Raw genomic sequence first — 26,124 nt, 5'->3', positions numbered from 1 at the left:
CGTTCATAAGAGAAAGGAGAGGACAGGGAGTACAGAATAATAGAGAGAAGCAGAGCTGGTATAGATTATTGACTTAACTATTGATGAGCAGTAATTCACACTGTGGGAAAAAAAATCTTGGCTAAATAGCTGTTTACAGCACACACTGTCAATTAAAGTGCAAGGGATCTGACAGGAAAATATACCGTCGAGAGAGGGAATGAGCGACTGAGAGATTGTTATTGACATCAAGCATGGCTAATTGACCCTGGTCTGGGTGGCAGGAATGCATTGTGGGTAAGTAGGGCATGTGGCCTTGGGGAAGACAGAGAGAGGATGTAGGCTAATGAACACACTGCCAGGTGTGAGTGGGTGCGCGTGTGTGTGTCGTTGCATGTGGGCGGAACGAGCACATCTGCTGTTCCCACGGTAACAAGCAACATCCACCTCAGTCACGGTTCGCAGTTCATTCAGAAGGACTCGAGAGATTGAAGTGTGTGTGTTAGTAAGTTAGTGTGTCAGTGTGTGTGATAAACAACGAAACTACAGCAACAGAGAAGGGCAATGTCAAACAGAAAACAACCACAACAATGCCCCGACACTCGGGACACGTACTGTATATGGCGACAGGCAAACCCACTCATAGATCCCCTTATTGTTTACACGTAAACACAAACCATACATGATCCCTGAGAGCTGAGACCTTCTGGCAACATCCCCATTAGTGCTAATGCTACCATACAATAGTGCATTCTCTATCCATTTACTGATGCCAGCCGCTTATCGCACTAACTGCAATTTACTGATACAGCAAGCATAACTAGCAAATACATTTTCAAGGGAAGGCTGAGTAATGAGAGTAATGTTCTCCCTTTGTGCACTATGAACAACTGAAGTGCAATGAATGTTAATATGGAAAGTAAGAGTGATGATACAAAAACTGTGTCTGTAAATATTATTTACAGAGGAAGAAATAATGTATGAAATAATTAACACTAAAATGTAATACCAACCTCTGATTTGCCGAGTTACCATTTAGTATAACCAATGATTACTTTCAAAGAGATACACACTCTATATGCTTGCTTGTTTGATCCTCTTCCCTGCTGAGAAACACTAGCTGGAGGAGTTTAGAACATCAAACAACGAAGAAATGACGTCACTCTTTCTAATATCTTTTTTCTATCCCTTATACCAGGCTTTCATATTTTAAGTTGCTTGTCTGAGAGATGTATACGTGTGTGTGTGTGTGTGTGTGTGTGTGTGTGTGTGTGTGGTAGAGGAATGGCTGTGGCGGGCATGCAGAGAGAAAAAAATCTCCCACAGTCCTTTGCAGCGTGACTTCCAGCAGATAAGGAAGATAAAAAAAAAAAACAACTTTGAAGTTTTAGTTGGTTTTTAAGAGGGCTGAGGAGGGAGAAGGAGAATGTGGAGGAGGAGGAAGAGGAAGAGGAAGAGGAGGAAGAGGAGAAGTGGGATTGAGTGCAAAACAGGAAGAGACACTGCAGGTAAAAATGATAAAGAGACATAGACACAGAGAGAGAGACAAAGAGATAGAGGTGTGATTGGTTAACACGATGGATTTCTTTGAGCTTAACGCTGATCTATATCCTGTGCGTTTGTTTACATCCACAGACCCAGGACTGCCATGGTAACGAGATTAATAAGACACAGGCAAAGAAACAAGAAACAGGCAAAGATGTGAGGTTGTGACTGCACACACCACCGATCATTGTGCGTTCAGTGGTCTCATCGGTTCATCAATTTTAAAGAAACCTATGCTAAGAGTAAGACACAAACATACACACCGCAATGAGAGCATGTCACCACATACATGTCCCTTCAAACTCTTGTTCACACACGCTGGTTTGAACGTGGACCAAATGCACTAAGTGGGAACCACACAGCTGCTCTTTGTACTGTGGGTGAGCATATAAAAGCCCATACAGCCCAGGTCCCCATTTGTCCCTTTGTGTGTGTCTCAGAGTGACTGGTGAATATTTAAAGAGTGTGTGGAGCACTTTGGCTGACGAGGAGCAGAGTGGATGTGTTCTGTCATCAGACAGGAAAAGATTGGTTGCCTCCTTTTTTCTTCTCTCTCTCTCTCTCTCTCTCTCCCTCTCTCTCTCTCCTGCTCCTTCACTGCGTGGTGACAGCAGAGTCATGGTGAGAAAGTATGTGAATGTGAAAAGAGCAGACACACATTCACTCGCGCACACACGAACCCACACAAACACAGGAAATGTTTTGTTGCTGCCAAAGTCGAGGAGACACTCGATGAGACGATGGGCTGAATGTGTCATCGCTCACGTGTTTGTGCATGTGTGTGTGTGTGTGTGTGCGAGTGTGTGTGTCGGCGCTGTGTTTGTGTTCCTGTGACCGCGATATGATTAGTTGCCCTCTCAACTTGTCCTTGCATCCATCACGGAGAAAAATTACTTCTCCCGCGGGAATGGCGAGGAGCTGTGATTAATCAATTAGCCAATCAATGATCCTGTCAGTCAATAAGTCGTCCTGTCAGTCAGACAGGGCGTGTTTTTCACCAAAGACTGTCCAGGGCTGGTCCCCGCTCCCGCCCCTGGCCGTGGCACTGTGTGAGGCATGAGCGCCTCCTCAATTTGGAGAACTGCAATTCCTATAAGCCCCATCAAATATTCACAGGCATCAGTAAGAAAAAGATAAGGGGGAGACAGTACAGAAACAGAAGCATGATAAAAAAAAAAAAGAAAAAAAAAGAGTAGTGGAAGGAGGGTGGGTTGGGTTGGAGAGATGAGAGTGGAGGAGAGAGACGTGGCATGATAAAGGAGGGAAATACCGATGAGGGAACGGACAGAGGGACGAGGGGAGAGAGAGATGATGACAAAGAGAGTTACAATAGTTGAGGGAGAGGGAGCTAAAGGAGGAAACAGAGAGAGAGAGGAAGATGGAGAGAGACAGAAGTGGAGAGAGAATGTGTTTAATTATTCAGCATTACCCATGTTCTCTATTTATGGCCCTTTTAGAGCAGCCAGTAGAAGCTATATATACATACATACATATATACTGTAAGCACAGGCTGCTCACTTAAGTACAGCTCACCAGGGAAGTTTCAACCGAAAAAACAGAAGAAACAAGAAGAAAAACGTGATTACATATTGATAAGAGAAATGCGCAGAAGCGAGAGATGAAGAAGCGAGGGGGGGTGAATTGACAGAACTGGAAAAACAAGGAAACAGAACCGCCATGGAGATGTAAGATGAGCAAGGGAGACAGAGGGAGAGAAGTCAAGCTAAAATTATCTTTTCTCTGCGGCGACTCGTCTATCACTGTTCTTGGCCAAACTATTTTTGCTGACAGGGAAACTGCAACAAAAACAACAACAACCTGAAACGTTTTTTTAATTGAGATGAGATTTTGGGTGCGCGTGAGAGAGGACAAAGAGAGAGAGAGATGGCGGGAGAGGAAAGAGCACTGTGGAGCAGATCTGTATCATTTAACTAGATGGGGTAATGGAATTGTTGATAAACCTGTTATCTCTTACTCACAGACACAGAGAACTGCAGCTATGTTGGCACATTACTGGCCCTCTATCACCAATAACATAAAACACTGTGCTGGCCATTACTATCACACACATATACACACACTAAAGGATGCATGCATGGGAACACATAAACCTTCACATCTCCAGCTTCATTACACAGAGCACACCGAGTAAAGCCTACTGCAGCACAATGCAGTGGACTGGTTTTAGAGTCGTGCTTTTGCCGCAGGAAGAACACCAAAGGGTCTGATTTCACAAAAGAAAGATTTGTATATCATATCATATTTCTGCTGAGGAAAATCTTTTATCTTAAAAATGTCAACTTCCGAGGAAATGTTGCTGTTTTTAGCTTGTACCTGACGCTTTCTTTCCACTTCATGCGACAGGCTTATTAAAGTTTTAATAAGCCCAAAGGTAGCCTAAATTTGTCTATCCACTGAAATGAATAATTCATTTTCAGTGAAATGAAAAAAACTAATGTTGCAGTTTGAATCAGTTTAATCTGATAATATGCATGCATTTCACAATAAAATTCAACATGGAACAAAATAAAAGATAGCTTGGATAGGTTTAGTGTTGTCTGGTTGTTTTGTCTAGTTTTCACAGTGCTGCAGCGAACACTGGTGTGAAAGAAAATATCGAGGCACAACTTGCAGTCTATGATCACATATACATCAGAGCAAAACTGGCCCCTGGCCACTCAGGAAATGAGACTTATTTTTGGAATCAAAGCGAGGAGTAAAATCATGTTTACAGCCTGCCTGACTCTAACCTTTACACGTGAGCCAAAAGTCTAACAGAGTTCACTCCACCACAAACTGACAATGTACTCATTTATCCAGACTGGGAATACAACAGTCCAAAGGTATATACACTATGGTATTCTTATGTGTTATTTCTCTGGTATAACAAGTTTCTAAAAATGGTTCAGGGAGCTGAAGCAATTCCAGTTCGCTAGTGCCAACTAGGCTGAAGGTCAATTTATCATTTCAATGAGTCAGAGATTCACCTGCTCACAAGAAGGTGATCCTCTTCAGGCGGCTTTGCCTGGGCGGGGGACCTCAACCACATGAGGAATTTCAAATAGATGGCATTTTTTGCTCAAGTGCTCTGCTCCTTATCTGTGAATATGAATCCAATCTTTTCTGTATCCACTTTTACAGCATTGAAGGGGCAATATTTGAAAGACTACAAAGCATTTTTGACATATTTTCTGCCTCAAAACATTTTGTATTGAAGACTTATATTCATATTAAAGCTGCAAGTAACTACTATTCTTTACATTACTCATTAATCTAATGATTACTTTCTCAAAAAAGTAAGGCCACATTGTCTAAGTGCTTGCTTTTTTCTGAATAACCAAAAACCTAATGATATTTGGTTTCTTGTGAAAGAAATAAGCAGCAAAACTTCATAATCAAAAAGCTGGAGCCAGAGAATGTGGAGCCTTTTATCTTAATAAACACATAATCGTCAGAATAGTTTCCACTCATCAGTTGTTTCAGCTCTACTGTTTTGAATGTGTGCAATACATTGTAGGCTAAAAGTTTACTATATTTAGCACCAAGAGGAAACTTTAAGAATAAACTGTCAAGCACAAATAGGAAATGTGCTAAATATAGCAGCAACAGTAGAAATGTCATTTTTAGATCTGTCAACAAACAGCAGTCATAGAATCAACTCCATTAAGTATTATAAACTGTGTGACAACCAATCCCACACCAGTACGGATCAGCTGTATTGGCCACAGACCCAACAGGCTGGTGCTGTTGCCATAGGCGTTCTGTGGCTCAGTAAGGTATAGGAACAGACTGGCTGAATTTCAGCCAGTAAATGAGCCGTGACTTTCACCAAGACAGCAGAGTCAGCAATAAATGGATACACATAACTCTCCTGTTCTCAATTCCTTTTGTGTTTTTTCCTCCCTTCTATCCACACACACGCACATGCACACACGAACGAGGATGTCAGATTATTTCTAGAAGCATGGAGAAGCATGTCCGACCTCTGCCTGACCCCTCCTCTGGCCCAATCAGCAGCTCCTCTCCATCACCAGCTGACCTTGACTCTCTGCTCCATCAGACACACTCTCTCACACACAAAATATACGCACTCACAGAGGCCTTCGCAAATCCATACCTTCACATGTTTAAACAAAACGCATGTTTACCCCAGCTAGAGGTGATTAAAAAGGGACGCAGGCTGGTGCCACATCCTGCGGAGTGGCAGGATAAAGCAACAGAAACAGGAAAAGGACGTGAGGACAAGAGAACGGTGGGTCGCCATGGAGGGAGGAGGAAGTTCAGACAGGGACATGGGCTGAGAGATAGCGTTCAAAAGTCAGCGGGAAACAGCTGAGTCCAGCTGACAGCACAAACCTCAAACCACAGTGATGTCACAACGTCACACCAGCTGAGCACAAGCACTTTCTGTGTCCCAGACAAACTTCCTGAAATTCCTCATCTAGAGGGGAAATTTTGTCAACCCTTGTGGGGGTATATAAAGAACTGCAAATACAGCAGGGAAGGAGAAAGAAAGTGAAGAAACAGGAGGAAGAGAAAATCTCCTAAAAGCACTTTAATGTGCCCCAGTTTCTGCTTCTCCTCTCTGCATTTAAGTCTCTTTTACATTCGCTCCATTTCTCTCAAGCTTGTGCGCTGCTTTTATCTCCTGTCTTCTCCGTTTCCTTCAGTCACAGCGCACATTTCTATTTTTTATTCCGTATAGGCCACTTGGAGAGAATGAAGCAAAGCTGATAAGATAGGGGAGGAGAGTGTGCTATCAGAAATATGTACCAAAGTCTGTTTATGTGTGTGTCTTACCTTGTACACTTGCCCATAGGTGCCATTTCCCACCAGCTCAACCAGCTCAAAGATGCCTGCAGGATCCTGGAACAACAAACGAAACAGTGCGATTATGAGTTTGAATGGGACAAAAAGAGAGATTAATTCATACAGCTCAAAATGATCTTTTTTAAAAAGTTTTCAAAATATTAGAATTGCTTATTTCAACTATGTAAAGTGTAACTTGAATCAGATTAAGACAGAAATCACATATTTAACAAAGCATTACATGTCTGTTTTCTTTTAGCGATGCTCAAGTCCAGGTTGGTCTGTCAGTCGGTCCAGAAGGGTACAGAAAGAAATACCTCATCAAATATTAAATGGATTGTACTGTGGTCCCCATACATTCATGATCCGCAGTGGATGAATCCTAATGACTTTGATGATCCCCTGACTTCAGTAGTATCAGTAGTATTGCCATTGTGAACCCGTCAACATGGTTATGTTAGTATTTAACTCAAAGCCTCACTGTGTTTAAGCACAGACTTACAGACCTGCTAGCGTGTCTGCAGACCCTGTTATCCAAATTACAACAATAGATACTTTACTGGATAATTTTTAACAATGGTGTGAGTTCACTCTACTAACGGAGCTCCTCGGGTGTTGATACACTGGTCTGAAATGCAGTACTGGATTGTTTTAGGCTTGTGTCCAGACTAGCTAATAATTTAAGTCCACAGTCGCTAGGCTGCCAACACAGAACCCGACGCATCTCTGACAAGGAGCATAAAACCCACTGACCCCAGCACACACACACACACACACGCGCGCGCACACACACACACACACACACACACACACACCTCCCCCTTCCTCTCTGCCGCGTGTTGCTACGGCATTCCAACAATAGCTGGTATTCACCCTCTCCTTCCTTCTCTCTCTCTTTCACACTCTCTCTGCTCCACCAGCTTCTGTTCTCCAACCAGCCGAAGTCCATCTATGTCTCTCTCTCACCCTTTTATCTACACATTCTCTCTTTCTCTCCTTCATTCCTGACAGAGCCCAGGACCAGTCTTTCTTTCCAACGCTCTTCTCATTCCAGCAGAGTCCCTGAATCAGCGAGGCACTTTTACAACTCCTGTTATGTCTCTTTCCTCCCTGTGCATTCTTGCCATTAAAAAGTTTTGAAAACGTTACATCATTCATCATTTATTTTGTGTCAGTCTTAACCGTCTTCAACTTTTTACATCACTCTCTCGTTCTTTCTGCCAGAGGTGCCTGTGGACATGTAAGAGCTAGTGTTGGGTTCTCATTCACTCAAGAAATTCATATTCACAATGTCTATTATCAGCAATCCTAAAATGTAAATGATCTAATAACACGATGAAGTCTGAGTTTTGTAGGGTGATGTGGCTCTGACGCTGGCAGTTCTCATGAGAGACTCATTATAATGTGGATTACCTTGAACTTCCAGTCGATTCTACTGGGTCAGCTAAAATAAACGAATGTCCACAGTCATTTCTGTCATTTTTCTGTCACTTTTTCTTTTTTGATGGCTCTACGATCATCATCTAGAAATGAGCCAAGGAAGAAGTTTAAAACGAGATATACTGGGGATAAAAGCTAGAGGCTTACTTCACTGCTGATTCACCAGAATAAACTACGGTATTGTGTCGATCTGCGCTGAGACTCATGCAAAGCTGGAGAACTGACAATATTACACGATACCCACTTTTCACAGACAATTCCCCTCTCAATAAAGCATCTTTTGATTTCTGCTCTGAAAAGCCACACACGCTCTCTATTTCCATCCCCGTCTCTCATCTCTAACCTCCTCACTTCTCTCTCTCCTGCGTCTTTCATTGACTGTCTGCCCTCTTTGTTGCTTTCACTTTCTCACTTACTGCACTGCTCTTTCATGCCATGTCTGAGAATTTTCAGCGAACGTTGCTGGAATAACACGCAGCTCTATGTGTGCTCTCACAGCCCATAGAGAAACAAATGACATGGAATATGGCCAAAATGAAGAGAGAAAACTTTACAAGTGCATTTTGGGCTCTACAGTATGATGCTGTGTACATGCTAAAGGTGTCCGCATTTGTGTATTCATGTATTTATTTTCTGTTCTTTCTCAGCGTTCCCTGCCTCTCTTTCCCCAGTTTCTCCCTCTCTGTCTCCCTCCCTGTCTCTATATGTTTGTTTCTGCGAGTCTCAGCAGACCTGTCAACCTGTCAGCCGGTTCTGAAGACAGGGCCTTGTGCTTTTCTTGCTCACTCCTTCCTTTTCCTGTCGTTTTTTTCACCCTTCTTTCTCTGTGCGCGCTGCAGACGCACACACATGCATTTTACCCTCGCATACAAACACACACAAATGCAGACAAACTCATTCTCTCACACTCTGTCTCAAGTACATCCTCCCGCTGTCTCGCTCTCTCACACTCTCATGAACACACACACACACACAGTGCCAAAAGCACACTCCTACACAAGGGCTAGTGTTCAAATGTTCTAACGAGAATGAGTGGGCACAAAATGAAGAGTGTGTGTCTAACTAAATGTGTTTGTATGTGTGAAAAAGAGTCTTTCAACAGTGCAAACAGCAGCATTCTGCAAGCAGTGTGACTGCTTGCCTTCCTATCAGGCCTTCATCTTATGCAGGTAGGTTTTTTCCTCCCCTTACTTCCTTTCTCTCACTCCAGGTGCCTTCGTGTTTGGCAGCTGTGTGAATTAACTCTCAGAGCTGCACACAAAGTTCTGACAGCAACTCCCAAGACACATCTAAGGATGCACTCGCTTTCTGTTTTTACACAACAGAAGCATTCAGATAATAAAACAAACCATGCACACACACATACACACACGCATGTGCCGTAAATGCATATCCATGCAGGCACCTCAAGCACTGGAAGACACAGGATGTATGCATGCATGTGGAGCTTCCTACATGCACAACATACAGAATGAGTGCCGTGGCTAGAGAAACAGTGCATTTTTGCTGCTCCAGTTCATACATGTCCTTAGGCTCCCTGATAAAAATATAGCACGATATCATTCATATTTTATAGGCCACTTGCAGAATGAGCTCAGCGTGCGCCAGGCTTTGTCAGAGCGCCTGCATGTGTGTGTGTGTGTGTGTGTGTGTGTGTGTGTGTGCACGTCTATGTGACAGTGGTTTAGAGTTCCCGATGACTGGAGAAATTTTGTTCCCTTCCCCTTTTCTCATTTTGTGTTCCTTTTGAGCATTTGCCAGCGTCACATGACTGCCACATGACCTCACTGGTTGCCGATGAATCACTGTGTGTGTGTGTGTGTGTGTGTGTGTGTGTGTGTGTTTGTCTGCACAAAGCTGCTCATTAACAGTAACACGTTAAATATAACTACTACCCAAAAGTGCTGAGAGAAGTAAAAATGAAATCATTTGAGATGCGATGCAAAAACACACATCATTTCTTCAAAATGTCAATTTTTCAGGAGAGATTTACTTTAACACTGATGACGGAGCACTTCTTCTTACCTAATCCACCAGTTTTTGAAATTATCGTACTGCAGACTAGACATCTTAAAATTTTCCAAACCCACAAATAAGCACAACGTCCATCATTTTATTTGAGAATGAAATAAATACATTTATCATAAGTTTCTTTAAGATAAGACAAGTTTTGCCTAACCTCAGTCAGAAGAAGAGCAATGTTATCTGCTGGCATTCAGAGCAACAATAACAGCATGACATTCATCGTCATAAATAGCTTATCCCCAATTTTATTGTTTACAAAGCTGGTAAAACATACTGCAAGAAGAGAACATTTTACTGATGTCCCTGTACATCCACAGATAAAAATTCTGCTTTGGTCCATTTTTTTTTTTTTTGATTATTCTTTTGCCATTTTGTCTTGACATAGAATGATTTTGTACAAAAGTAGGATGGAGTAGGATTACTTTTGGGCACAAGGCCACTCAGATGGATGCAGCAAGGGATCCGCTCTTTTCTTTGAACAGGGGATATTGGTCCACGAGCACCATAGGCCATTAGAAATAATGGGTTTTAGAGTGCAGGGCTGCAGTTCTTGTGAAAGCCACTTTACAACATGTGTGAGGACCTTTACTGACTGCATTCATTCTTTCATTCCTCAACCTAACGGTAGTCCTCTCTGCTACATTCCTACCCTTAACTCTTACCTAACCAAAGGCTAATCCTAGTTCTAACCTGAACTGTAAAACCAGAGAAAATGACTTGCATTAAAATGCATCCATAGGCAAAACCACACTGGAAGGAGAGGAGTGACACAGATGACCATAATGAATACATAAGCATTTCAGGTCAAGATTTCCTTAAAAAACTGCAAACGTGATAAGTAAACACTGGTGAGTAATCAGAGGTGTGACTCTTCTCCTGATCAACTCCTACAACAACTCCTCATTCTTTAATCCGTATGTTGTGCTATGGGTCAATTTGACCCAGGTAAGCTTTGAGATCAAATGGCAGTTCCTCACATGGTCGTGCATTTAACGGAAAACATCCTCATGCCTTAATAAAAGACTTAACTTACATTAGAGTGCTTTGAATGTCTTTAAATTTACAACTAAAGGATTGACTTGTTGATTGAGGAAGCTGAGCAGTTTAGATAAATTATTAATCTAATTCGACTTGTCAGATTCCAAAGAGCACTTGAGACAATCCTCCAACTCTTAAGAGCCAGTTTAGCACTCTCCATTTTTGTTTTGTCATCTCTGGCTGACACTCAAGTGTCTGATTCATTGTAAGTACTTAATCTCATACCAAGAACACTGACTGATGTGTGTGTGTATAAAACCAACAACTGGATCCTCATCTTAACATTAACTTTGTACTTTTACTTTCTGCTTTTGTCAGCCAAGTCTTGTCAGTCATGTCAAATTTAATTCTGAAAACACTAAAAGTGCTGCAGAATGTAAAGAGAAAGTTGTAGGATACTTGTGAGCCGGTTTTAACTTGCAGATCAAAAAAGGTTTTGTTACCAGAGACATAACATTTATTTTCACAGAGGCTTGGCATGGGATCTTTGCCTGTTATGGTCTCTCTTATCAGTTTTAGACCAAACATTTCTATCCACACCCATCAAACAGACACACACACACACACAAATACACTCTTTAACAATATCAACATGTGGCGTGATTACGGGAAAATAAAATGTAATAAAAAACACCAATAGAATGAATATCAGACTACCACTAAAATAAAACGGAATCAGTGCAGATGCAGGAAACCTGATCTGTGAGGTTATATTCACACAGTGGCACAAAAGACAGAGATAAACTACAATCTCAAAACCAACTGCACTCATTACGGACAAAAGAACAAAGCAATTTGTTCATGTATTTCATGTACATGTATGTCTGTATGTACAACAGGGCTACAGCGGATCTTTATTTTCAGTTAATCTGTTGATTCTGTTTTGTGCTCATCAATAATTCATTTATATATTGATACCATTTGATAATCCTGGCTGTCTAACCAACCATCCATGACCAAAGATATTCAATTTATATCTTTATAAAACAGCAAATCCTGACATTTTGGAGGATAAAACCAATTACTTAGCATTTTTGCCTAGAAATGGCTTAAAAGTAGCTGTCAATTTTCTGTGGATCGACTATGAGATTAATCAACTAAATATTTCAACATTAACAACTTTGTGTCCGTTTATATTTAGCAATGTCACACATTTTTCCAAAAGATATTTGTAAGCACTAATCGTACACTCTTCCCTTCGGGGTTTTCAGTGTGTTCATGCGTTCCAGAAGCTAGAATACTAAGTACTGATTTTTCCAGACATTCCTCACAGAGGAGTTAAGTCATAACTATATCAACCAGAACCTGAGTTAAACATTACTACTATTTATACTGTAGATTTCCTTTAGCATACCTAGATACAAAATAGGTGAAGTTTGCAACAGAGTGGTGTAATTTGGTGCTAGAAGATAATTACAATTAAATCAATAGCTTCATATTAACAGTGGCTCAAATTACAGCATGTAATGTGTATGTAATGTGAGAGGGGTCACTCATAATGACAAACCCACACAAAAATGTATGACTGTGCAACTCCCCTCAGCTCTACGGAGCATTTTACCATCTTTTAGCTCACGGTTTTGGTTTTACAGCCTGAGAAGAATGTTTTATTCATTGTCAGTGCGCTCTCATCAACCTAGTTTCCAGCCGGTAGCCCCTGATAAACCCACTGTATGCTACTTGCCTGGCACCTAACAGCAAAGAGACAAAGATAGCAGCTAGCTAGTGAAGAATGTGGAACACTTAGCAGCTACAAAGTTAGTGCACAGCAAAACAGAACTTAAAGGAGAGTGAATGTTGGACTTACAGTCCTCAAACTGTCTAAGCTGATTGTATGTGCACATTGTTTAAAGCTTGCTCTGCTTCCCCCAGGTAGCCACAAAAAATCTATTAATGCCGCTTTGAGAGCTGATTCTGCATATTTTCTAGACAGTGATGGTACCGTAGCACTACTAATTGTCTTGATGCAGTAAAATGCCCAATTATGTGGGACTCAAGACATTAGAACAAGAACGTGGAAAACTTTTAAGCATTCTCTTGAAGCGTACCCAGGCTGCTTCTTCTCTAGATCATATATGTATCTAACATAGACCTACATGTTTCTGTGCACTAGACAGTAGCCAGGTGAATGCAGTTAGTGATTATAGAAAGTGAATTACACAGAAGTGAGGTGAATTGAATTAGAGACCCTAAGAGGATGATAGAAGTCATGCTGGGGCCGGGTCTGCCTCTCATAAAACCACTTACACTTAACAACACGGCTCACCACTGCTTGCTTTTACAAGGAGATGCTGTGGTAGCCTAATTCCCAGTACGTCTCACCCAGACATGTACAGTACATTAACAGGAGTCAACTCTTAATCACAGATTTACAACCCGCCGAAGACGATCCGTGCTGCAGAGTTTCCTCTGCAATGCTAATGAACCCATCCGCTCCTCGCCTCTCGCCTTCCATCCGTCTCTGCCAGCTTGTCATCTCACACCTTTTCCTGTCATCTCTCCGTCCATCCCTCCGTCCCCCTCATCATTCATCTTTTCTTCTCAATTTCTGCCTGCTGCTCTCTCCCTCTGTCATTTCAGTCCATCTCTCTTGTCTCCGTGCCCCGCACCACGTGAGTCAGACACAACGGAGCGATTCAGCTCCTACTATGGACTTGTTTACATGCTCATGATTCCTTCAAGCACTTCAGATCAAGTGTGTGTGTGTGTGTGTGTGCGCTGTGCATAATAGCATGGGAGTGAGTTAGACAGCGTGGTATTGTGAATACTCATGTTTTGATGTACTCCTAAATGTCTCTAAAGCATGCTGAAACATAATACATTATAATTTAAGATCATAGCTTTTGGCATCATCTTTGCTGATTGCTGTGTTGTTTATGCTCTGTACACTTCTAAGAAATCATTTGGAAATCAAAGAGCGTGGCTGACACTGTGATTTCTTTGAATTTCATTTTCTTTGCCTGCTCAGAGACGCTGCTTTCACTACTTACAAACAACATAAACAACATCACTTCCTGTGCATTAAACAATGTTCCAAGGAAAACCTGTCCTCAACCTCAACAGAAGATCAGACTTTCCTTTACTTGGCATAGGATGAATCATTATTCATCATCACTATTTTGTTTAAATCAGCTGGTGCTCTCAAGTACCAAACAGGACACCGTGAAAAAAAACCATCAGCGAATACTAATTTAATTTGCCAGAGTAAGATAAAGAATGTCATAGTTTTATGTGTACAGAGCCAACTTATACATCTCAGTGCTTGTATAAGTGTAACAGAGAATTAAAGAGTTGATGCGGCTCCATCAGTGACTTGGGGGGGAGAAAATAGGTCAACTAGAAGCAGGCAGGCAGAGTGGAAAGGAGGGTGGGAGGGAGAGGGGCATTTCTCAGCGACAGACTGCCATACAGTATATAGACTATTCATGAATAAGCTCTGTGTAAGCCTTGGGCACTGCTGTGGCCCCGTTACTATGGCGTCCATGGTGAGGGGCTGAGGAATGTGGCCTTACTGGGCAACAGGGATGGAGAGGGAGGGAGGGAGGGGGGAGATCTGGAGAGGGGTCTTTGCTTTGGACTACTTTAGTCACTGGTCACATCTCCACCTTTTAGCCTGAGTACAGCCTCTGTCGCTTTCTTCTTCTGTCCTTCTGCTCTCTCTGTCTCTCATTGTCCCTCTAAGTCTGTCTAAGCTGCATTCATTTTCCCACATCTTGTTTCTCTCCCAGAATCCATTGCTCTGGCTCTCTCCCTCTGCGTCCATCTCTGACTTTTTCTGACCAGGTCACCATCCCTTCATCCTCACCTGCTTTCTCTTTCATCTCAGACCTCACACCTGAGTCCCTGCACAGCACATTTGTCTGTTGGCAGTGTGTGTGTCTGTGTGTGTGTGTGTGTGTGGTGCTGTGACTATACTTCCTGCTGGTTTACCATCTGTTGCTGTCGTCAGCTGACTGGATGAACCCGTGCTCCTGACGCCTCTGACCTGCGTGTGTGCGCACGTGTGTGTATCGCTTTACATAAAAACCACTGTCTGTATAAAAACCACAGCGTCTCGACCTCTTCTGGTCTTTTGGCATCATTGTGAGTCACGCCAAGATGGGAAACAGCGGTGACATCTCTGTGCCTGCCTCTGACTCTGGCCTTTCTCACTCAAGTGAAGCACGCGACATCTGTAGAGGTGCTGTCGGGGTTGATGTGTGACACCAGCAAATGTCGCAGAGAGGCAACGAGGCATATGAAAAGAGAGCGAGAGAGAAAGAAAAGAAAAAGGGAAAAGTACCGAGACAGCAAACATGAAAAGCCACTTCTCTTTCCACTTTACTTCCCTCTCAGTCATGTCTGTCTGTCTGTCTGTGTGTGTGTGTGTGTGTGTGTGTGTGTGTGTATGTGTGTGTGTGTGTGAGAGATGGTCAGTGTGCCTTGGTGCAGCCAAGTGCAAGAGAAACCTCTACCTCTTGAAACCCCCCCCCCCATCCCCCCCATACATACACACAGACAATAACACAATCCCCCTCACCCATGCCTGTATTATAATCACCCCCCCCCACCCCCTCCACCCCCCACCCACCTCGCCAGAGCCAGCTGACCTACTTCCTGTCTAGCCAGTCCAGCAGTTGACTGTACACTCATGTGAGACTCATGATAAGTTAAAAAACATGATGAAAAGGTGGAAAAATGTGAAGGACGGGAACTGACGCAGAACAGAGATAGGGAAAGGTAGAAAAACAAGTTGGGTACTGTCCACACGTGTTGGGTTTCCTCGGTAATCCTGCGGGAATCTGTGTTTACCTTGAGATATTATGTCATTAGTAGACAAAACATTTCCTTCTAACCTGTCTTGCATGTTTGTGTAGGTGGTGCAACAAGAGAACGCTTCTGTGGAACAGTTATATAGTTACACTACACACTGATAAACACTGTCTCACATTTTTAGCCCTTTGCTTCCCCTAACTAGCTTTAAGACTGGAAACATCATCTGTTCTGTTCTTTTATTACTTGCTCAAGCGCTTGATTGAAGCAATGTGCTATTTACACTGTAGGAAAAACTCAAGCACAAGACTCCCACAAGACTCCGAAGGGACTTTATGAAAGTCTCATTCCTCTAAAAAAAAAAAAAAAATCATATTCTAGCAAACCATGAGGTTCTTTGAGGGGTTTGGGATCTTTCTCTTTCTGGTAATAAGATGTGGGTGTGCACATACAAACATGCAGAACATATAAATGAAAGAGGCGTCAAATCACCACTATGGATGAGACCGCTCACATAAATGTGCATACCTTCAAAAGGCATGACCATGTAAAAACAAATGTGAGCATTAGTATGTGTGCCTGTGTCCTTGTGGCTGCCCCTGAGTCACAGTGAGAGACATGCGCTCGACATCACGCCTCTGAAAGGACAGGACATGCATGGGCTGACTCCCAATGCAGAGACACTTCCCTCCTCTTCCTCATTCCTCTTCATGTCTCTTTCTCCCCCTCGTCTTATTTCGTGCTCTCTTTTTTTTCCATCCTACCCCCAGTTCTGCTCTCCACACTGGTGAAAAAAAAAACACGCTACATGCTGTAGGTGTAAACCTCAAAAGTAGCATTTTGTTGTTGATAATTCATTCACCTCCCCTGTGAACATCACTCTTCATGCAGGCAGGGCAGGGAGGTGGGCAGAGAGAGATAATGCTAAGAGACAGACAGCGGCTCGCAGATAGACAGGGAGGTACATTCAGTCAGTCAGTCAGTCAGAGACACAAGATGCAGGAAAAATGGGCGATAAAATTGACAGAAATGGGAGGAACTGCACGTGTGTAGATGGATGAACAATTGTGACTGAGGCAGAAACACAGAGACGAGCCAATAGACATGAACAGAGAGAAACATACAGGCAAAGACAGACAGAATAGATGGCATTAAAATGGACAAGAAGGCACAATCAAGTCGACAAGGACACAGGTAGGTAGGCTGTGATGAGGTTTCGTTTCTTGGAGCAGCAAACAGGTCTTTAGCTGATGCCCTTTTTCTCATGTGCAGCATCCCTTACTTGTGTGCAGCAGACTATCAGCCCAGCAGACACCCACACATTACAGAACCAGAACACACACACACACACACACACTCAGAATAACACACACCATGCCCAGCGACGCGAAAACATGGCCATTCACGCATAAACACAAGCGCAGGAGGCTGTTTGTGTGTATGTCTGTCTCTCTGTCTGTGTGAGTGTGTGTTGTGGTTTGCAGCAGCAGACACACCGGATGAACAAAAGAACTGGCTATTGCAGCATGCAAAGCTTCTGGCTTGATAGTGAGTGGGCTACAGTGACTACAGGTAGGTTGGCACTCCCTCACACACACACACACACACACAGACACACAGACACACACACACACACACAGAGTAAATAGCTCCAAAAATAAACAAGGTGGAGAACTAGTTAACCATTAACAGAATTCTGCATAAATAACAACACAGGCCTGAAATCAAGGAACAGTTTCTGTCTTGAGCCCCAACACTGAAGCCAGGAGGATCAGCAGTGTGAGGGACAAATAAGTTAAAGTCTGAATCAAGGCTGATGGGCCTATAATAGGCTGTCCCAGTGGAAAAAAACAGACACACACTCACATACCCCCCCTTATCCAGGTCAGCAGAATCCCAGCTACAACCTCAGCTCAGCATCACACACCATCAACCCTCCCGTTACTGACTTGAATGAAGACAAAGCTTCAGACTGATGCAGCTGGCAGCTGTCATGTTAGATGATGTTTATGTTTAATTTGATCTATAATTTGACACATTGTGGCCTGGCTGCCCGTCTCCCACACATCCGCCTCATGCAGCTTCCTCTGCTCTCCTGCTGGTTGCTATTCAGGCAGCGCTGTCAGGTGCAGGAGAGGGGGAGACACGCGCACGCACGCACGCACGCACCAACGACACGCACACGCCGGTTTCTCTCAGATGAAGCTACATTTTGAGAAAAGGGAAGATGTCAAATAACCTTACCCTCAAAGCGGACAGGTCGATTTCGTCCAGACTCCGAGCGGGAGAGTCACTCGCCATGATGGAGGGCACAAAAAGCCGCTTTCAGTTGCCCGATATCCTGACACGGTCTTTGCTGTCACGACTGTGTGGTCCTCTCTGCTGCTCAGTCTCTGCTGTCCTGCACAGTGATGTCTCGGCGACCAACAAAATATGAACAAGTCTCCCTCTGGTCGGCAGCGGGACGTGCCTCGGGCCGGGAGCGCACGGCTAGAGCGCAAACGAGGTTGGAAACGAGAGCGCCGCGAACATCGGCACCTGCGGGTCCATGTCTGCAGGATGGAGACGGCACAGAAAAAGGTGAGGCGACGTGGAGTGTGGATTGCTGCTAGTGCTCGTGCTGTGTCCGCTGCTGTGACAGCCAGTGAATATACCGAGGGGGGAGGGAGGGAGGGAGGGAGGGCTTGGGGAGAGCGTTGCCTGCTGCAAACCACGCCTGTTACTGGGCGGGATTTGGTGAGGCAGCAGGGACTCCCAAACTTTGTTTCTCTCCAATGACCCCCCTTCACACACCGACTGTAGATCTGCAATGTGTTTGTGCTGTTTTGGTGTGTGTGTGTGTGTGTGTGTGTGTGTGTGTGTCTGCTATGTCATTCAAAAACATGAAGATGAGTAAGAAACTATTTTAGGCTACTTATCTTATTGATTTCTTTTGAGACTGATCTATCTTTTACTATTATTTATCTATTTTTAAATTCTAAACAAATACAAATTATTAACAATAACTCTGCTTATATTAAAAAAAAAAATCTGTAACATGTTTTTGTAAAGTCAAGTGGAGCTAAGTTACAGATGGGTTGTTTTTTTCAGACTTTGAAAAGCTCCTTTCAGAGCCACATAAGCATAACACAACAGGTTTTCTACAAGAATTCCTTAGAGTAAACTGAATTTCTCGTGTAAAATGGTTGTCTTATCACAAGCTCTCCCCCATCTGTCAGTTAAAAATGATTCTGTATAAGACAACATTCCTACCCATATTATGGTCAAGGAAATGATTGTTGATAAGAGTGGAAATGATAAAGAGTGAAGATATTTAAACTCACTGGTAAAAAATAATCTTTTACAGGGTTTTCTGCGATACTAATCTCATAAACGCAAGCAATTCATTGAGAAAGAGTGAGCTGAGTTACCTGGCACATGTGAATATACATGGGAATAAAATGCAGGTAAATGAATACCTGCTCCAATACGTGTTCCAAACCAGTTGTAACTGCTGCTGAGCCTCACTTGGCACTTTTTTGTTTGTTTGACAGAAGTCATTTTATGCTTAATCAAAGTGTGTTGATAACTAGATTCAAGGGCCCACTTTCAAAAGACGGAAAAAAGTCTGCTCTGAGCTAGTTGAAGCTGAAGAGACACAGTTGTAGTACACTACATGAGATCCTCAAACTGGAGCAGCCTTGCAGTATGGCTGTCTCCAATCACACATCGTAATGACACCAATGTATCACCTCCGACATTATTTCCATGGGATAATAAGGGAAAAATTCCAAAGATAATTTTATTTGTTTGCCATTTAAATTATGTATAACATTTAATTTAATGAACAGACAGAAATTAGATATACGCTAAAAAATACAAAGAGAATATTGTACAGAAACAGAGTGGAAGTAAGACCAGCTAAATTGAGTCCAGGGGGTCCACAGAAAAGACTTCTCCATGATAGTTATAATAAAGACACAGAGGTTTAGTTATAAATCCACAATACTACCATGCCATACATTTAAAAAATAATGTTAAATGATTCGTATCCCATTAATAATGCCATGACAAATACAGCAAGGATGAACAACACAGACAGTATTGTCAAAATGAGTAAAAATTGAAATGTTGAATGTTTTGTATTTGTAGACACAAATAGGATAATGTTTCCAAACAGTATCACTTCAGTTAACATTCATCATTTCCCTGGTCCCATTTCAAAAAAATCTTCATCTATATTTTTTCATTAGTTCCCATGCAGTGCAATTCCTTTTAAAAATGCCAGTTGATTCGTTTGTTGGGTGTGGTGTGACAAAGGCAGTAAAGGATTTGTGGCCATTTCATTGGAAAGTTAAGGATCGCTGCCAGCTGCAATACCAGTTATTCTTCTTTCACCAATTACTTCCAGTGACATTTGGGTTTGATGCAATAACTGAGCACAGCTGGATTCTAAAGAAGTGGTTCTTTAACTTCACATTCACTGGAGTTTTGTGATCAAACAAGATACTCTGACAAATATTTAAAACGAAAATAAATCAGGTGACATACATTCACACATACAAATTACAACAACTGCCTCATGGGTCACATACCATAAGCAGCAATAAAAAAAAGCTCAATTTCACCCCGACAGACACAGGCTGTGTTACATAAAAAAAAAGAGAAATCAATGGTTTGAGGGAGAATTGTATTTTCACTCGGAGTAAAAAGCTCTGGAACTGCCAGGAAACATGAAATTTCAAACTGTGTCTTCATATGAAAGCTTTGCCCCCTGACCACTTGTATACTATATTTTTTATTTTCATGGCTTACATCATTTCAAAGACATTAATTCTGCACTCAATAGGCAGAAAAATAGCAGAGAGAACTGCAGGTCCGTGTTGGACAGCTGAACAACTGTACACAAACTGTATATTTGAGAAGCTAGCACCATCTGTTGAGCAAAGAGGAAATGACTCTTGAATTTGTGGGCCGATTGTCTCATCCAGCCCCTGAACACACTGTTGTACACTGTAGTCTTTGATCACACACCCTCAGCCATAATAATGCTCTACTAACCCCTCAGAACACAGTATGATATAACTGAGTTGAATTAGCTTTCTTAACCTCGATCAGCTTGCCACAGTTCACTTTGATATAAGCAGTGAAGCTCAGACGTCGTGTGTGATAATTATCACAAAACACTCCTGGCAGAAAATATAAAGTCTCTGAGGGGGGCTTTCAGAGAGGTGATTGGTACATCCACTATAGCAATCAAGTTAACAAGATTTGAGCACAGTTAGTAAAATCATGCACCACTGTTGAATCAGTAAAATTGTCTCTGTGCATGTACTACACAGCAAAGAGCGAGCACGTGTTTCGGATTCGTTTTACAGAAAGGATCCTAAAGATGCGTCTGAGATTTCTAGCTTTTAAACTTGTCTGAAGCAGCTCGTACTCAGGCTCAACACGTCTCCTGCGAGCTCATAAACAGCATACATAGCGCTAAAGCACCTAACGAGAACACATCACAAAGTCAGTAAGTCACATGCATAACCATCGCTGCGTGCTTAGTGATCATTTTGAGCCGAATATTTGTTAGCTTCATTGTCAGAAATGTCCTCACCCTGGCATCTTAGAAATCCTTGCTGAGCTTTTCCAACAGTCCAAAGGTTTAAGTGCCCAGAGTTGAGTTTGATTCCCAAAACCCAAAGTTCATGTGCCTGTTTTTCATCTCCAAAGCTTGAGAGCAGTCATAAAATATGTCCTCAAGGGTGATGTCTTTTTTTTTTTTCTTCATAGATCCCAAAACTTAGTGCTTAGCCTAATGAGCTATAACTACTGTTTAGTGTTTTTCACTAGAAACAGATTTGAGAGATTTGTCAGTGCCCAGCAGTCATATAAAGCCCAGAGGAGACTTTGCCTCCCATCTCTGGTAAAAGGTGATCCTTTGTGTCCAATATTACACATTTGATGACAGCCACAATCCAGATACTTCACTAAAGACGCTCAAGAAACAGTTCAATTCAGATGTGTGAGTAGCTGGCAGGCGTGGTATATCCTTTATGTCCAGATCTCAGTTGGGACCATGGCCTCCTTTGTTCCAACAGAGGGCATGAGGTTCTGCTCAGACAGGAAGTCCAGAGGAAACTGGACCAGGAAGCCTCGGATTTTGCGCAGCTCCTCCTGAGCGCGGGCCAGGTCAGTCTGGGCCAAGCCTGGTTTGGACTGGTACTGCTCCAGCTCGGACATGTTCCTCACCAGGGACGAAGGAAGGCAACGAAACACCTGCGGCAAAAAGTACATACATTATGTACCGGAAACATACTGCTGTATTTAACTGAAGCGAATGTGTTTAGCTATTTTTGCCTCTTGGGTTGTTGGGTGTTTAGCTGGACTGTCATGGTTGATGGTGAAATATATTATAAGCTACTGGATGGGCTGCAATGATATTTGGGCTTTATTATATATGTTTATTAAATAGGCAATATGTGTGAATGATGTCTAAATTACAGTACTTGTCATAATGTTCTCGACACCATCTGGCACATGTGCTAATTCCTCAGTCTGAAGACTTAATTCTTTTTTGAAAAAGTAACCATCGTGTCCACTCATACCTTTTCATAAATAGTGGCGTTGCGGCCAGCTGTGGTCATCCACACTTCCTTATAGAAGCGATCACTGATGGGGTCACACAGGTCAATACTGGAGTCAGTGTGTCCACCAAGGATAGTGCTGTAGAGGGAGGAAGAGAATAGAAACAAGAAATGCAGTACATTTAAAAGAAAGTTAAAAAGAAAATAAACTTATACAGAAAATGATACTTTATTCACATTATGTTTCTGTCAGATGGAGCCAAAACAAAACAACAAAACTTTTGCATAAAGACTCCCATCGGATCTTCTTAACCACAACTCTCTCTCTCTTCCTCTCTCATGTTCACAAACACACCTGAAGCATTCGAGGCGAAGCTGGAGCGCGTAGGGTCCAGCTTCATACTCCTGTCCATCCATCACCGCAGCAACCTTTTCTGTGTCCTCAACAATCACTGCCACCTCGCTGTCGCGTTTACCCAGCATGCTTCTGTCGTTGATGTTAGCAGAGCCTGAAACAAACGCACAAACAAAGGATGGAAACTGAATATCAAGCAAGCTCTTTAAGCTATTTAAGCAAATTTAATACTTATATAGTAATGGATTTCCACTGGAGACTGCATGCCATACACAGTCATACACAACAGCCATCTTTATTTGACTCATTATTATTGCCTGTAGAAATACAGGTGAATACAGAGTGAAAAGTTAGAAAACTTAGAGAGAAAAGTAACACAGTTGTCCAGAAAAGAAAACAAGCAAAGGAGAGTCTTTCAGCTTTTTGGTGTGTTCTTGGTTTGTTGCTTGTTGTTGAGAGAACGAGCTCTGCATTATCAGCCAGCAGAGGGCACAGCAGAGCTACACTGCAGCAGTCACCGCATATTTAAACAGTATTTGTATGCACATTTGTTAGCTGCACACATGGTCAAAGATAGAGAAATAAAGAGAGGTTTATCACATTTCCATGGTGTCAAGTCAGAGAAGGCTTTTTGCCTGAAATAGCAGTGAGTGAAAACAACATGAGAAGAGAAAAAAAAAAAAGAGACAGAATGTGAGAGAGCAGATGAGAGACTAACCGATGATGACTGTGTTGTCGTCAGCGATGAGCATCTTGCTGTGGACGTAGATGAGCTCTGTGACCAGACGTCCCTCTAGCTCGGCGTGAGTCCGCAGACCAGCGAAAGAGATGTAGTTCATCCAGTGGTCATCCACTGGGAGAGGAGAGGAGAAACAGAAAAATCAGAGCAGTGGAGGATGAAATTAGGAGAATTAACAGTTTATCAGCTGTAATTTTAATATTAGGTATAAAAAGATTTGATGTTATAATTCATTCTTGTACTTACTCTCCTTTTTCAGCTGGGAGATGATGGAGTATTCTCCTCTGATCATGGTTCTGAGGAGGCAGGAGATAAAAACTCATCAAAAAGTAAATGAATATTGCATAAGTACATCCTTGACAGATATTTAATACAAAGGGATTCCAATGACACTTTCACATCTACTATCTCATTTCCCTTCTCTCTTCCTCATTCAACATATAACTTATTAAAGTGTCACGTGATTCACCTGTAGTTGAAGTGCATGACAGCCTGGATAGCGTTCCCTCCCCCTGTGGTGATGTCTCCCTCAAAGCCAGGAAGCAGAGGGGTGACCACATACACTCGGTACTTCTTACCCTCCCTGTGAGCAAACACACACGCCAGTTACATAAAGGCACCAATGTCAAGCCGTGAGAAGCAGAAGTAGAAGAACAGAGAGGACTAATCTTGTGTGCATATACATGAAACATCCTTCCTATGGTCATGAGCACAAACAAATGGTTTGAATAAAGAGAAGTACTTGTGCGCCCTAATGATCCTCTCGATGATGGCGTCTCCGATCTTGTTGTAGACCGTCCTGTTGTCGGCGCAGCTGATGAAGAACTGGTTCTGATAGGAGGGGAGAGAAAGGAGGGACACAAATTATAAGTGACAAAAAAAAAACTTCTGAAATCATATTAAAGTACTTATCTTTTATTCTCATATGCTGGCCTCACTGCTGGTTTACCTCTATGTAGATGTAGTGTTTGCTCTTGGCAATGACCTGGATGTAGGCATTATGAATGGACTCCTCGTGGTACTTTATGCCTGCCGACCAGTCTGCTGCTGACCGCAACACCTCGTACACACAGGCAAAGGATTATTACAGCAGTAAAACATTTTGCACCTCATTCATGATAGCTGTAACCATATGAACGAACATGTGTGGCTAATACTCTCCAATGCTGTATATATAAATACTAACTAACATTTCTAGATAATATAGTTGTGTAATATTAGTGGTAGTGGTAGTATATATATGGAGCAGTTGTACATACTAAAACAGATGTATTAAATGGCACAGAGAAAACAAAAGAACACCTTGCCTTAGAACAAAACATCACGCACTTCTTATTTTAGTCAAGCTTTTCACTCAAAGGTCAGTTCCTTTCGGCTAAACCCCTGAGTGTCAGTCGCAAGTATAAATGTTTGTAGTTATATAACTTTTTGGTCCATGGAGAGTTTTTTAACGCTGTTCTCTTTTATCTTTTTCCAGCAGTGCTTGCAGACTGAGGATGTGGAAAGTAGTGCGGAGTAGTGGGAGTTTATTCTGCGTGTGTTCTTGTATTTTCTCTGTAATTTTCTTCCAGTGGTTCTTTTTAAGTTTGAATGGTCGGTTTCTGCACCGTTTTCTCATTTTATATAATTATAAAGAAAGAAAAAGAACATTTTCCACAATATAAATTAGTGGTAGTTGGTGCGTGCAGTTCTCTTACCTGCACTTTGGCATTGACACAGTCGGGGACTTGGTATCGGAGCTCACTGGCGGTGGAGTGAGACTTGGGCAGCAGGAATGGATAAGACAGAGAGCGATACTTTGGCTTCATGATCTGTAGGGGAGGCAGAGCTCGGGTAAGTATGGGGTCAGAGGAGGAGTGGAAAACAGTCAAAACTGGAGAACGGGAGGAAAAAGCTGATGCCATGGAAAGCATGAGTGTGAGAATGAAGGTATTTTTTCCACTTTTCCAGCCTGAACATTTCCTAAGTTTTCGCCAGGTTCGTGTTTATTGTCCCGTTTTACTTTTTAAGTCAACAAATCATGATTTTCTCCACTTTTTTACATTACTTAGCTACCACTCACAATTTATACAACTATGAATTTGTATTGCAAGTAATATGCTATCAGTCTAAAAAGGTTAAATTATTAGGTTAAATTCAGCCAACAAACAAGCTTCGTCTTATATAATCCTAGTTAAACATGTTTAGCTTCAAGCTTTCATCCTGCTCTACATCCCTGTGTAGGTTTGTTAATGTACACAATGTGTGTGTGTACAGTACCTTAGTGAAGTTCCAGCGTTGAATGAAGTGTCTGGCCAGATCCCGGGCAGCTCTGCCATGAACCACCGAAGCAATGTCATGCCAAGGCATTCTGGGAGTTGTGTACCTATCAATAAAGTCTGCACAGAGTAGAGGAAACCCAGGTAATACAGGAAAGAAGTATGGTGGTGAGAGACGGACAGAGAGGAAGGGGACAGAAGGGGAAAAGATGGAAGAAATGAGCACAGCGGGGTCAGAGAGTTTGGTGCAGAGAGAGGGAAAGAAAAAAAATGGAACAAAAAAGTGTTTTATGGAACTCAGTTTCACTTCACGTTCATTTTCCAGCAAGGTGGTATAACAGGAAAAAGTCATGAGACTAAGATTAATATTAAGTAGGGCTTTGTATACTAAAAATAAACAAAAACAGTTTAGACCTAGCAAGAGAGGTCATTTTTCAGAGAGTGTGCGAATATCTTAGTGTGAGTGTGTGTCTAGGTGTGTATATGTGTGTATCGGACCATCAAAAGGTTTCTCCAACTGGATCCAGTCCTTGTAGACAAAGTTGCAATAGTCCTTTCCATGCCAGAAGCGTGTGTTGCCCTGTAACTCTCCAACACCTGTCTTTAGGCTTTGTACTGAACCGCTCC

At 42.3% G+C, this 26,124-nt stretch overlaps 2 protein-coding genes across 3 annotated transcripts in view; both read right to left on the bottom strand.

Annotated features, from left to right (window-relative positions):
* Positions 1-18,169, bottom strand: part of tnika (TRAF2 and NCK interacting kinase a) — a 57,579-nt gene extending 39,410 nt beyond the window's left edge. Inside the window, exons 1-2 of the mRNA XM_070842310.1 lie at positions 17,833-18,169; positions 6,325-6,390 (exon numbers count right to left, since the gene is read on the bottom strand). Of these exons, the coding sequence (XP_070698411.1) occupies positions 6,325-6,390; positions 17,833-17,889 (123 nt within the window). The 5' untranslated portion in view covers positions 17,890-18,169. The remainder of the gene's footprint in view (positions 1-6,324; positions 6,391-17,832) is intronic.
* Positions 18,170-19,355: 1,186 nt separating this feature from the next.
* The window catches only part of pld1a (phospholipase D1a), a 29,108-nt gene continuing 22,339 nt past the window's right edge, over positions 19,356-26,124 (bottom strand). For both annotated transcript variants that reach the window (XM_070842005.1, XM_070842006.1), the window contains exons 16-26: positions 25,996-26,124; positions 25,499-25,617; positions 24,937-25,050; positions 24,189-24,299; positions 23,982-24,070; positions 23,709-23,822; positions 23,486-23,535; positions 23,219-23,353; positions 22,501-22,654; positions 22,167-22,284; positions 19,356-21,837 (exon numbers count right to left, since the gene is read on the bottom strand). In XM_070842005.1, the coding sequence (XP_070698106.1) occupies positions 21,613-21,837; positions 22,167-22,284; positions 22,501-22,654; positions 23,219-23,353; positions 23,486-23,535; positions 23,709-23,822; positions 23,982-24,070; positions 24,189-24,299; positions 24,937-25,050; positions 25,499-25,617; positions 25,996-26,124 (1,358 nt within the window). In that variant the 3' untranslated portion in view covers positions 19,356-21,612. The remainder of the gene's footprint in view (positions 21,838-22,166; positions 22,285-22,500; positions 22,655-23,218; positions 23,354-23,485; positions 23,536-23,708; positions 23,823-23,981; positions 24,071-24,188; positions 24,300-24,936; positions 25,051-25,498; positions 25,618-25,995) is intronic.

The sequence above is a fragment of the Pempheris klunzingeri genome, chromosome 13, assembly GCF_042242105.1.
Source record: "Pempheris klunzingeri isolate RE-2024b chromosome 13, fPemKlu1.hap1, whole genome shotgun sequence".
Taxonomy (NCBI): domain Eukaryota; kingdom Metazoa; phylum Chordata; class Actinopteri; order Acropomatiformes; family Pempheridae; genus Pempheris; species Pempheris klunzingeri.
This window is presented reverse-complemented; position numbering and strand designations above follow the sequence as displayed.